Genomic DNA, 14,332 nt, shown 5'->3' with positions numbered 1-14,332 from the left:
TATTGAAGGGAAAATGGACCTCGGTTTGGGCCCTTCAATCATAGAGATTGAAAACCTGTGAGATAATCTGCTTTTAATAAGGTACAACATGTTCACCTTTCTATGGAATTACATCTGTGAAACCTCTGTTTTATATGAGCTACTTGTATAACTGAGATCCCTTGCCCCTGGGGGTCGCACGTATCATGTCGTCCCGGGATATATTTTTGGGGAATTTTAACCGGTTTCGCAACTTTGACACAATACCATATAGGGCTGCAAGGGCACCAGAGGGCAAAGAAGACATTGTTGGAGCGATATGTTGCCCTCTGATCGGTTTCCATCCTCAATGAGAGCACTACAACTCTTAATTTATAACCGAATAAACCATCACCCAAGTTTCTAACACTATTCCTTCTATATGAGCAGGCTGGGAGAAACTATGTAATGAAAAACAATAATAATACTTGGGAAAAATATTCCTCTTTACCAAGTCAGCACTGCTACGTTGACAATGCAATGTAAATATGATAACGAATATACAATGGTGATTGGAGTGCCGAAAAAATAACAGTATGTCCACTTTAGCAGTGTGAGTGTTGGAGGAGTGTGCAGAGGGGTTTTGAGCCCAACAGCCCTAATTAGAACCCTCCAAGGATACAGATTGGAAATACCTGGAACACTTTAATTTCGACAAGCCTTGACATGTCCGCTATTTGTGAAAAATGTCCTTGAATGGCGTGAACGACATCTAGGTTATGCAAACAGTCTAATAATTGTAGCAAGTAAGTTCAGAGGCCTTGAGACACAATTTTTGTGGGAAAGGGGGGGTTGGAGGGGGCACAAATTTCAAGACTCTCACTTGGGGTCCTTCGATTATACGGGCTGGAGTTCATTGTATGACTATGATTAAAAAAAGGTGTAACAAGGCCGCCTTTTGTTTTACACAGCGTCTGTTTTATGTCGGCTATTTGAATAATATCGGGCCTTTCCCTTGTTGCTACACTTATCACGTCTTTGACAATGGCATATTCTAAGCATTTTTCAACAGTTATGATTCAAATGTTTATCGTGAAATTGTGACCTGATGCCCTGTGGGGTGAGTAGGTGGACGGACACACGGTATGTTGAACAGTGGCAGATTCCCCTTCCATCAATTTAGGTCTTTAAAATGGGCATTAAGAACTTCCAACTTATAATCAAATGAGCCCTCCCCCAACTTTCCGCAATCTTCCGTTTTATATGATGAGGCCTAGGAAAAAAAACTTCAGACATATGAGAAAAAAAAAGGTTTTATTAAAAAAAAATGTCACTCTTTACTAAGTCAGCAATACTGCTTTAATTATAATCAAAGCTACTTCACTGAGTAAGATATTCTAGGACTTTGTCCAGCATTTACAAATTTGATGCTTGACAAATTCAGTGCCTGTGTTAAGTGTTCTTAAGCACTTCTGTTTCATGTGTTGTTACGTTCAAGATAGCCCTGGAAATGAATTCACAAAAAATCTTCAACGGAAATTAATTTCAGAAACTCCCCCGGACCAAAGATAAAGTAGGATAAAAATAAACCAAGCAACTTCTAAATTGCACAATCTTTGTCAACGGATATAACAAGTTTATTGGACGGAAAACTTTCCTCGACTGTGGAAACGAATAGGAGTTAAACGGAGTGATCTTTAGTGTATTTTTCATCAACGGAAGTCCAAACATTACTGGTAATTTTCTAGTCAAATAAAAAAACTCGTATATAAAAACTAACAAGGGATCTTATTTCTCAGCTGTTTATGAACATAAAACCGGAGCAAATGCCATAAAACAATTGCAAAACAGGAGGAGTAAAATGAACAGGAGGAGTATGCTAAGCAACAAAATGTTACACAATCCGGAGCAAATGCCATAAAACAATTGCAAAACAGGAGGAGTATAATTGAGGAATAAAATGGGATGCAAAACAGGAGGAGTAAAATGACCAGGAGGAGTATGCTAAGCAACAAAATGTTACACAATCCGGAGCAAATGCCATAAAACAATTGCAAAACTGGAGGAATAAAATTGAGGAGTAAAATGGGATGCAAAACAGAAGGAGTAAAATGAACAGAAGGAGTATGCTAAGCAACAAAATGTTACACAATCCGGAGCAAATGCCATAAAACAATTGCAAAACAGGAGGAGTAAAATGAACAGGAGGAGTATGCTAAGCAACAAAATGTTACACAATCCGGAGCAAATGCCATAAAACAATTGCAAAACAGGAGGAGTAAAATTGAGGAATAAAATGGGATGCAAAACAGGAGGAGTAAAATGAACAGGAGGAGTATGCTAAGCAACAAAATGTTACACAATCCGGAGCAAATGCCATAAAACAATTGCAAAACTGGAGGAATAAAATTGAGGAGTAAAATGGGATGCAAAACAGAAGGAGTAAAATGAGCAGAAGGAGTATGCTAAGCAACAAAATGTTACACAATCCGGAGCAAATGCCATAAAACAATTGCAAAACAGGAGGAATAAAATTGAGGAGTAAAATGGGATGCAAAACAGGAGGAGTAAAATGAACAGGAGGAGTATGCTAAGCAACAAAATGTTACACAATCCGGAGCAAATGCCATAAAACAATTGCAAAACAGGAGGAGTAAAATTGAGGAATAAAATGGGATGCAAAACAGGAGGAGTAAAATGAACAGGAGGAGTATGCTAAGCAACAAAATGTTACACAATCCGGAGCAAATGCCATAAAACAATTGCAATAACAGGAGGAATAAAATTGAGGAGTAAAATGGGATGCAAAACAGAAGGAGTAAAATGAACAGAAGGAGTATGCTAAGCAACAAAATGTTACACAATCCGGAGCAAATGCCATAAAACAATTGCAAAACAGGAGGAGTAAAATGAACAGGAGGAGTATGCTAAGCAACAAAATGTTACACAATCCGGAGCAAATGCCATAAAACAATTGCAAAACAGGAGGAATAAAATTGAGGAGTAAAATGGGATGCAAAACAGGAGGAGTAAAATGAACAGGAGGAGTATGCTAAGCAACAAAATGTTACACAATCCGGAGCAAATGCCATAAAACAATTGCAAAACAGGAGGAATAAAATTGAGGAGTAAAACGGGATGCAAAACAGGAGGAGTAAAATGAACAGGAGGAATATGCTAAGAAACAAAATGTTACACAATCCAGTAATACATACACTAATGTCGTTTGGCCACAGAAACTTCAAAAATTTCTTTGTAGGTAGACCAAGGGTTCGAGTAGCACAGGTATCGATGTCCTCATTCCCTACTTTTGGCGGAGAGTGCTCTCTGTGAATGGGGCAAATCATCCTACGTTTCACGTATTCCCACCTCCCCTCCAGATTTTTCCACGTATCCATCTGGGACAGGGTCGACTCTGGCTGAGCCTACAGAATCATATAGATGAGGGTAGGGGATGGTAATATTCTAACTTTAGATTTGTATAAATTAACAATCACAAATCATTAAAGTATGTAGTATATGTTACTATTCATAATGTTTACAAATAGGGGTTGTTTAAATATTTTTAAAATGGAATTTAGAATAGGATCCTGGCCTCATTCTAAAGAACTTCCTCTCCTGTTCCACTGTTAGTCAGAAGCAAATCATAAAAAAAGCTAGAGTATCTAGTCAGCCACCTAACTCAAGGCCTAGAAGCCTGAGCAGCCACCTGATTCGGAAAATTAGAGCATTTCTGCAATGATATGTCATTTTACACGGTTATGGATACAGGCTTACCTTTGGCAGGTGGCTGTTGATTTTGACAGCCGCCAGACAAGAAACCTAGAGAGAAACCTGATTCAAAGATATAGAGGATTTTTACAATGACTATGTTACTTGCAGTGTTACAGATACAGGCTTAGATTCGTCAGATGGCTGTCAAATTTGATAGCCACCTGACTCGAAGTCTAGAACCCTGACCAGCCACCTGATTCAAAAAACTGGAGCCCTTCTGCAATGGCATTTCTGCCATGGTTATGTCATTTTACACGGTTATGGATACAGGCTTACTTTGGGAAGGTGGTTGTTGGTTTTGACAGCCATGTGACTAGAAGCCTGATGAGACACCTGACTCAAACAAATAGAGGATTTCTACAATGGCTACTTTATTTTTGGCGGGTTACTGGTGCTGGCTTACTTTCATTAGGTGGCCATCGAATTTGATAGCCTCCTGACTAGAAGTCTAGAGGCTTGCCCAGCCACCTGATTAAAAAAAGTAGAACATTTCTGCAATGTCTATTTCACTCTGTGAGATTATAGATAAAGGCTTACCTTCATCAGGTGGCTGTCGATTTCGATCTATTTTTCTAATATCATCTAATTTGACACCATCTTTTGAAAAGAGACCACCATGCATGACCTAAAAAGATCAAGTTATAGAAAATCCTTACTATGTATACCTATTTGTGATGCACAGAACAATTTCTACTCTGAATCTAATATCTTTCGTAGAGCAGTTAATTTTCACTATAAAAAAGGCAAAAATTAATTTGTGCTCGGCACCCCTTCAAACTCCATTATTCCCCTTTATACTGTTTAATCCAGAATCTAAAAATGCGCTTATAGTGATACGGCGAACGATAGTTTGCAGATTAACCTAGATCTTGCAGTTCTCTTCATGGTAAATGCAAGGGGAAATCCTGCACGAAAGAAAATGTTTTCAAGTTGGTCCATCCTACTACAGACTTTGAAGAACTTTGCACCTTGAAATCTATGAAACTTTTATCCAAAGTTGAGATTTTACCCTAATATTGATATACCCATGTGCTTACCGTGAATTTGTTCACCTCAGTTCACCAATGTTCCAATAGCCATCTATCTTCTGCCAGATTTAATATTTGTAGGAATTCTCTCTCCGGTGATTCTTTATGATCCCCTAGAGCAGCCTTTCGCAGACTTTTTTGACTGCGACTCGGTACGAGGTTCAGAAATTTTATGCATCCACCATTATAAGTAAAACAATTTATAGCGAAATAAATTCTATTTTTTTTTTAAATGCACTAATTTGTTTGCTTATTTCATATGAAAATTTTAAATAACTAATTACTACTACTATTACTACTAACAACTCACCGCAGCACCAAATCGTCTGAGGCAAACATAGCTACGCACAATTTTCCTCCATCCCAATCTATTCAAAGCATCCCAATTACATCCTCACAGGAAGTCCCATTTCCTTTAAATCTTTCTTAATGACGTCCTCCCACCCCAAACGAGGATAACCTGATTTCCATTTAACCCTAGACGGTTCGCCGAAAAGGACAATCTTCGGCAATCTGTCATCCTTCATCCGCAAAACGTGCCCTAGCCATCCCAACCTTTCTTTCATTATAGCCCTAGAAAGAAGGATTGAACCATATTTTTCGTACAGCCTACTGTTTGACTATTCTACTTTTAACATCTTCACTCCTCCCACCGTCTTTACTAATAATACTATCAAGGTAAGTGAAGCTTCCCACCTGATATAATGCAAATAATGAATTATATAAGAAATATATAAGCAAGTACAAAATTAACTATTACATCTATTTAAAACTTCAGTGACTAAAAGAAACTTTTTTTTTCTCCTTTTTGTTCGCAAAAAAAAATACAGACGATAATCACAAGTGTATTTTTGAAAGGGGCATAGACGTTGGAGAAAACATTTAAGCCAGGAAATGAACGGGAAGCACCCTGGGAGAATCCCAAAGCCTAGCAATGTTAGCAACACGACAGCAGGGCAACCCACACTTAGAAAAACACTGACCAAAGCAATGTAAAAAAGTCCCCTGATCCACTAGTTCTAGTGCAAGAATTCTAATGATCATAATCCATACCCCTCTTATTTAGCTCAAGTTCAGTTTAGGCGACGCAGGTTCAGTTGAATCCAAGATTTGTTATAATCCGTACTTAAGCCAGTACCTCCCCCCTCACCCAAATTTAGCTCACCCCATCCAAAATATGTTGTAAATAGTTTATATCCATTATGGTTTATATATCCCAAATTTTGCTCAGCAAGGCGCAAAACCTTTAATTGTGAAAAATAAAAAGAACCTGAATCCCTTTCTACAACGAATAATTTTGATATGTGTCCCACTATTAAACTACAAACAAAACCATACTATAATTGAAAATCCGTAAATTTTCCATGATGACAAGAAACCATTTGATTGTTCGATATAGTATAAAGGCCATTCTTCCGTAACAATGACCTGTAATCTACTGAAATTTCAGTCCCACTTTAAATTCCTTTTGAGGAAATATTTTAGGTAAATATCAGACATAAAGCTTTACCGAGTCCTTTTAATTCATTCGTCCTGTTTTGTTTCCCTCGTTCCCTTAATTTAGAAAAGTACAGAAAAAAGGTTTGATTGAGGTGTTGCGTGACAGTGTTGATTTTATTTCAAAGAGCACGCCAGTGTTCTTTGCCAATAATAAGTGATGCCAATAATTTAAAACAGACTTTATCTCTCGCACTTTTCCTGAAAAAAGTGTTATGCAAAAAAAAACTATAATTAACACTATTCCCAACCAGGTTTGCAGTAATTTATTGGACTTTACAAACGCGTTTCTGGAGGAAGTTACCACTTTAGCAAATAGTTATCCAATGTCAAACAAAATTTCACATGTACTTAAACTACCCATTGACCACTTACTGGTTCAAGACTTTACCAGGGGGCATCCGAGTCACATGAATAAAGAGTGTAGAGAAAAAAAAACATATAATTCTAGGGGAGGGCAATATCGTTGCTATTTTAGATTTATTTCCAATGAAAATAGAAAAAAGAGTATTTTGCAGTGAAAATACCAAAAATAGATATTCTTTCACAATACTAGAGGAGAGACAAAAAAAAAAGGGGAAATTAGCTCCCCCCCCCCACCCGGGCACACCGGGACTTTACATTTTTGGCTATCGGATATTCACTGCAAATTGAGGTACTGATCAATGCTTATTTATTGGACCTTCACAAACCCATTTCTGTTCTATTCTTTTGGTGAATTTGCCAATTCAGCCTATTGTTATCATATTCTGCCAAGGTTAACAAATATTTAAAGTCACAGAAACTAGGTAAACACCACTTGTTATCTCAGAACTTAGCAGTTTTGGTACTTAACCATTTGCTGACAATGCTGTTTACATCATGAATGACATTGATGAAAAGGATACAACTTTCGAACATTCACTGAAGAACATTGAACATGAACGTTTTTATAGAGCATAATAAACCAAATACAGCCAATGCAGAAATGAAAAAAAAAGAGCAAAAAGACAACTAAAATACACGGAAAAATAAATATTTCCTAATCAGGAAGTAGAGATCGAAGGGCTGAGAGAAAATCCACTCAATATAAATAAAATTAGTCTCGATTATCAAACGGCATAATAAATAAATCTAATAAAGAACAGCGATAATAGAGAAACAAAGATTAATACAAAAAACTACGGCTATAGCAAAAAAGAAATAGAATAATAAAATGAAGGACGGAATAGCAACTATATTGGAGGACTTTCAATATAGTACTATAATGAAAAATAAAAAGGAGAAGGTCAATAGGACAAACAGCAAGAAGACTATGAAATACATTAATAACAAAGGCCCGTGAAGTTGAAGTTTTTGAAAAATACAAGAGAAGTCTTAGCTAGGTCTTTTGTAGTTTGGAGTTCCTATGTTGAATATGATTCGCAGTTTTGCCCATCCCGTTTGAAAAAAAATCATATTTTTGCAAAATGCTATTTGAAAAGAAATTATTTTGAGCAAGTTGTATGTATTACCTGGCAACAATGGTTTTGACAAACTTAAATTCAAGTAAATTTCTCGATTCTTACAGGGGTAAATGAATTTTTCAGCAACTGAATCATTTTTATAGGCTTATCAAAGTGAAAACCCCCTGTTGCCAAAACACACCAGTTTCCTCTGTACAGGATAAAAACGACTCGCTCCGTTGACTTTGACCTTTTTACTTCGAATTATGGTGCTTTTTATGTAAGAAAATTACCAACTTCAATTCAATTTCTTTTTTTGCAATTTAAACTTCCTTTTATTAAGGTAAGTTACATCAAACAGACAATTGATCTAGAGCAACAAATATAATGTGCGTGTACATACAAGTTTAGACCCACCTGTCATTATGCATGCCAAAATAAAACCACACTATCTAAATACATATTATAACTTGTAAATAGGTTTTCTTATTCAAATATGTCGGACAAAAACACTTACCACTAAAACTTATAAAGCTAAAATCGGAAATAAACCTTTTCATTTTTTATTTCGCAAAACTATTTGGTATTCGACAATATTCGATTTGGCTATTTACAAGTTTAAGCCTTTTGTCAGTGAATGTTAAAAAAACTAATTTTATGGTTTTTAGGAGAGTTGGTAAGCCTCCGAGTGTTGATGGAGAGATATTTTTTAATGGTAAGCCTTTGTCACAGGTGCATGAGGTGCGTTATTTGGGCTTCCAGTTTGATTGTAATTTGTCTTGGAAGCACCATAGTGATCTTGTTGCAGCTAAAGTTGCTAGAGGTCTGGGAATTTTGCGTCGTTTGAAGCATTTTTTACCATTGTCGGTTCTTTTATTATTTTATCATAGTATTGTTTCGCCATATATGTGTTATGGTTGTGTGATTTGGTCTAGCAATTTTTATGCAAATTTAAAAATAGTGCAGATTTTACAAAATAAAAAAGTGAGTCTTCTTTGGAATTATATAGAAAATGTGAATGATACCGCGTCATGTTTTAAAAAATTAAGAGTGCTTAACATTGGTCAGATTCGCGATTACCAGGCTGCTATTTTTGCCTATAGATGTTGGAATGATGTATGTCCTCCAGTTTTTACGATTTTTTTTCGCGTAAATAGTTCACTCCACAGGTATGGGACTAGAGAGGCGGAAAATTTTACAGTTGAGTATCGAGACACCACACGTGCAGGTTTCGGGATTCGGTATTTGGCTCCGGCTATTTGGAATGATATCCCAGTTGGCGTTCGGGAAGCTGAACACATTGGGTCGTTCGAAGTAAAAATAAAAAAACACTTATTGGGAGAGGGAAGGTAATTTATTATTATTGTCATCATTAATGTCTTAATTTTTTTTTCTTTTCTTGATATTTTTTGGTATTTTTGTTTAAATTGAGAGTGTTCAAGTTTTTTTTATGGTATTTTTTTTTTTTTTTTTTGTATAATTATAATTTTTAGAGGTTGAGAATTAGAGGATTGCAGCCGTCTTTCATCAGGCTTTTTGAGCCTTCTCCGGGCGGTTGCTTGTATATAGTTTATTTTGTAATTAGTAGTAAATAAAGCAAGTAAAGTCAAGTCAAGGCTAACAAAACAGTTTTACGGCTCAATCTTAGAGGAGCAATACAGCACGATACTGAGAGCTAACCACATCAAAATAAAGGTGACGGGATGTATATATGTAAGGATATATATATACACACACACACACACACACACACACACACACACACACACACACACACAGACACACACACACAAACACACACACACAAACACACACACAAACAGAGACACACACACACACACACACACACACACACACACACACACACACACAGACACACACTCACACACTCACTCACACACTCGCAAACACAGGCGCGCACACACACACTCACACACACGCACGCACACACAAAAACACACGCACGCACAGGCAAACACAAACACACACACACACACACACACGCACACAAACACACACACCCCCACTCACACACCGACACACAAACAAAAACACACAGATACAAACACACACTCACACAAACACACACATACACATACACACACACACACACATACACACACACACACACAATATATATACATATATATATATATATATATATATATATATATATATATATATATATATATATATATATATATATATATATATATATATATATATATATATATATATATATATATATATATATATATATATATATATATATATATATATATATATATATATATATATATATATATATATATATATATATATATATATATATATACATATATATATATATATATATATATATATATATATATATATATATATATATATATATATATATATATATATATATATATATATATATATATATATATATATATATATATAGTATGTATGTATGTATGTATATATATATATATATATATATATATATATGCTTACCAATACTCTTCCATTTAGGCAGTGGCAAAGTGGCAACCAATTATAGACTTCGGTAAAAAGTTCTGCCATTTGAGCATTGTACTTCGCTTTGACTTCTCCTTCAAAACCATACATTTGATTCATTGTTTTACTTTCATGATTTCCTGTAAATTTGACAATTAAAAGGTTTAGCAAAAATTATTATCATTACATTTCGTGTCACATGTACGAGAAAAACATTGCTGCGGTTAAGGTAGGAAATGATGTAAGCAGCTGGTTTTGTATTAAATTAGGAGATATGCAGGGCTGTGTTCTATCCCCCTTTATATGGATCATTTTGATGAACTCTGTCTTAAGGAGCCCATGAAAGGTAATGGGAGACCACGGAATCAAATGGGAAGGAAAAAACTCTCCTGGACTTAGATTATACTGATGATTTATGCTGATGAAAGTGTGATTAAAATGAACGAATTTTTAGAGGTTTTACGAGTTCAGGGTGCTAGAAGAGATTTGAAAATTAACGTTAAGAAGACTATGTCACTAAGGCTTGGAATAAGTGAAGATGAAAGGTGACCTTGGGCAACGAAAAGATTGATCAGGTGGGCAGCTGCACTTACCTTGGTAGTATTATTAGTAAAGAAGGTGGGAGCAGTGAAGATGTTAAAAGTAGATAGCCAAGGCTCAGGGTGTTTTTTAACGGCTAAAAAAGTTTGGAAGAATAGGAAGATAAGTCTGCAAACCAAGATTAGAATATTGGAAGCTACAATGATGACAGTGGTCAAATATGCCTCTGAAGCATGGGCGCTTCGAAAAGCGGATGAAGATTTGCTAGATGTTTTCCAGAGAAATTGCCTAAGGATTGTTTTGGGTACCCGGCTGACTGACCTTATTTCAAACAGTAAGCTGTAAGAAAAATATGGTTCAACCCCGCTTTCTAGGGCTATAATGAAAGGAAGGCTGAGATGGCTAGGGCACGTTTTGCGGATGAAAGATGACAGATTGCCGAAAAATGTCATTTTCGGCCAACCGTTTAGGGCTAAACGGAAAGCAGGTCGACCTCGTCTGGGGTGGGGTGATATTATTAAGAAAGATTTAAAGGAAATGGGAGCTTCATGGAGGGGTGTAAAGATGGAAACATTGAATGGATTGGGATGGAGGAGGAGCGTGCGTAGCTGTGATGGCCTCAGGTGGCTTGCTGCTGCGTTTAGTTGTAGCAAAATCCCTTATCAGCCAAATTATCAGCCAAAATCCCTGCTGCTTGGATGTACTAGAATTATTGATAAAGCTACCGTCTCTTGTCATTGCTTATTTAGATGCTCGCGATTTGTTTCATATTCATCAATTTGGTGTCCAATAGAGCATAAGTGAGTGAACCTTTTGGATTTTGTCTATGATGCACTAGATTCTGTATTGATTTCTGCTGACCTATTTGAGAACGTTCGTGGGCATTCGGGTATTTAACTAATAGAATTATTTCATCGACTTTGTCTCACTTTGGTAAAAGGGGGGAAAGAAGTGCATTTTCCTTGTGTGTGTGTAAGTTTTGGCGTGTGTGTGTGAGTTTTCGTGTGTTTGTGTGTGTAAGTTTTTTTTGTGTGTGTATGTGTGTGTAAGTTTTTGTGTGCAATTAAGTTTTTGTGTGCATGTAAGTTTTCGTGTGAATGTGTAAGTTTTTGTGTGCTTCCCAAATCATAATTTTCTGAAAGGACACACCTATGAAAGGCTAAGAAATCTAGCTTTGAAAAGTCAAAAATAACAAATGAACCACCCCAAATCATAGGTTTCAGTCAACAAACACCTTCGAATGGCTAAGAAATCCGGCTTCGAAAACTAAAACATAATCAACCCCCACACCCCCACCAAAGATATGTTAGACATCAAACACCTACGATAGACAAAGACATCCTGGTCTGAAAAGTCGGAAATAGCAAAGTACATATCACAAATCATAGTTTTCAGACAACACTCACCTAGGAACGGCTAAGAAACCTAGCCCAGAAAAGTCAAAAATAGCAAACTAGTCATCCCAAACTATATGTTTCAGACAACAAACACCTATGAAAGGCTAATAAATCCAGTTAAGAAAAGTCAAAAGTATCAACCAAAACACCCCAAATAATTGGTTTCAGACACTACACACATATGAAAGAATAAGAAATCCTCCTAATAAAAGCCTGAAATAGCAACCCACACATCCCAAATCATAGGTTTCAGACACCACACACCTACAAAAGACTAAGAAATCCTGTTATGAAAAGTCGGAAATAGCAAATTACACATCCCAAACTATTGGTTTCAGACAGCATTCACCTACGAAATATTAGAAAACCTTACCTCAGAAAAGTCTGATATAGCAAACTATACATCCTAAAACATAATTTTGTGACAACACATACCTATGAAAGGCTAAAAAACCTAGCTCAGAAAAGTCGAAAATAGCAAACAACACATCCCAAATCAAAGGTTTCAGACACTACACACCTATGAAAGACTAAGAAATCCAACTCAGAAAAGCCCGAAATAGTAATTTACATATCACAAATCATAAGTTTCAGACAACATTCCCCTACGAAATACTAAGAAACCTTAGCTCAGAAAAGTCTGAAATAGCCAACTACTCATCCCAAACTATAGGTTTCAGACAACATTCACCTACGAAATACAAGGAAACCTTAGCTCAGAAGAGCCTGAAATAGCAAACTACAAATCCCAAATCATAATTTTCTGACAACACATACCTCTGAAAGGCTAAGAAATCCAGATCAGAAAAGTCGAAAATAGCAACCCACACATCCCAAATCATAGGTTTCAGACAACACACACCTATGAACGGCTAAGAAATCTAGCTCAGAAAATTCAAAAATAGCAAAGTACATATCCCAAATCATAGGTTTCAGACAACACTCATTTATGAACGGCTAAGAAACCCAGCTCATAAAAGCCTGAAATAGCAAACTACTCATCTCAAACTATTGGTTTCAGACAACATTCACCTAGGAAATACTAGGAAACCATAGCTCAGAAAAGTCAAAAGTAGCAATCCACCCACCCCAAATCATAGGTTTCATACAACACACACCTATGAAAGACTAAGAAATCCGGATCAGAAAAGTCAAAAATAGCAAACTACATATCCCAAATCATCGGTTTCAGTCAACACTCACTAACGAAAGACTAAGAAACCTAGCTCAGAAAAGTCAAAAATAGCAAACTATTAATCCCAAACTATTGGTTTCAGTCAACATTCACCTACGTAATACTAGAATACCTTAGCTCAGAAAAGACTGAAATAGCAAACTATACATCCCAAATCATAATTTTCTGACAACGCATACCTATGAAAGGCTAAGAAACCTAGCTCAGAAAAGTCGAAAATAGCAAACTACACATCCCAAATCATAGGTTTCAGACACTACACACCTATGAAAGACTAAGAAATCCAGCTCGGAAAAGTAAAAAAATAGCAACCCACACATCCCAAATCATAAGTTTCACTCAACACACACCAACGAAAGGCTAAGAAACCTTAGCTCATAAAAGCCTGAAATAGCAAACTACTCATCCCAAACTATTGGTTTCAGACAACATTCACCTAGGAAATACTAGGAAACCTTAGCTCAGAAAAGCCTGAAGTAGCAAACTACACATCCCAAATCATAGGTTTCAGACAACACATATCAACGAAAGACGGGTGCTCGGGGAGAGCCTTTGAGGGTCGGGGGGTCCCTGGAGAATCGTGGGGGCCGGGTGAGCTCGGGGAGACGGGGTGGCATGAGGGTAGGGCCTTTGGGGTCCGGGGATGGCATTTGGGGGTCTGGGTGGGTGGGTGGGGTGCCGGGAGACTGTTGGAGTGCCTGGAAGCGCGTGCTAGACCGAGGGTGGGCCGTCGGGACCCCGTTGGTTCTTTGGGAGCTCGATGGGCCTTTGGGAGGTCCTGGGGATGGCATTTGGGGGTCTGGGTGGGCCTTTGGGGGCGCCGGTGGCCCTTTGGGAGCTTGGGGGGCCTTTGAGGGTCCGGGGGGGGGGGCAGTTGGGGGCGCAGGTGGCCTTTTGGGGCACAGGGAGGGCCTTTGGGGGTCCGGTGGGCAGTTGGGGGATAACACGTCGATATTTTTACATTTTAGTTTACTTTTTGCAGCGCATCCCTGCGGCACATCCTGCGACGCTTTCCTG

General features: G+C 37.2%; 1 protein-coding gene across 1 annotated transcript in view; it reads right to left on the bottom strand.

Moving 5' to 3' along the window:
• Positions 1 to 14,332, bottom strand: part of PpD3 (protein phosphatase D3) — a 132,374-nt gene that overhangs the window by 64,778 nt on the left and 53,264 nt on the right. The window contains exon 8 of the mRNA XM_089091409.1: positions 4,270 to 4,357. Coding sequence (XP_088947535.1) covers positions 4,270 to 4,357 — 88 coding nt within the window. The remainder of the gene's footprint in view (positions 1 to 4,269; positions 4,358 to 14,332) is intronic.

This window comes from Artemia sp. Qi Xiang Cuo, chromosome 7 (assembly GCF_049724085.1).
Source record: "Artemia sp. Qi Xiang Cuo chromosome 7, ASM4972408v1, whole genome shotgun sequence".
Lineage (NCBI taxonomy): Eukaryota > Metazoa > Arthropoda > Branchiopoda > Anostraca > Artemiidae > Artemia > Artemia sp. Qi Xiang Cuo.
This window is presented reverse-complemented; position numbering and strand designations above follow the sequence as displayed.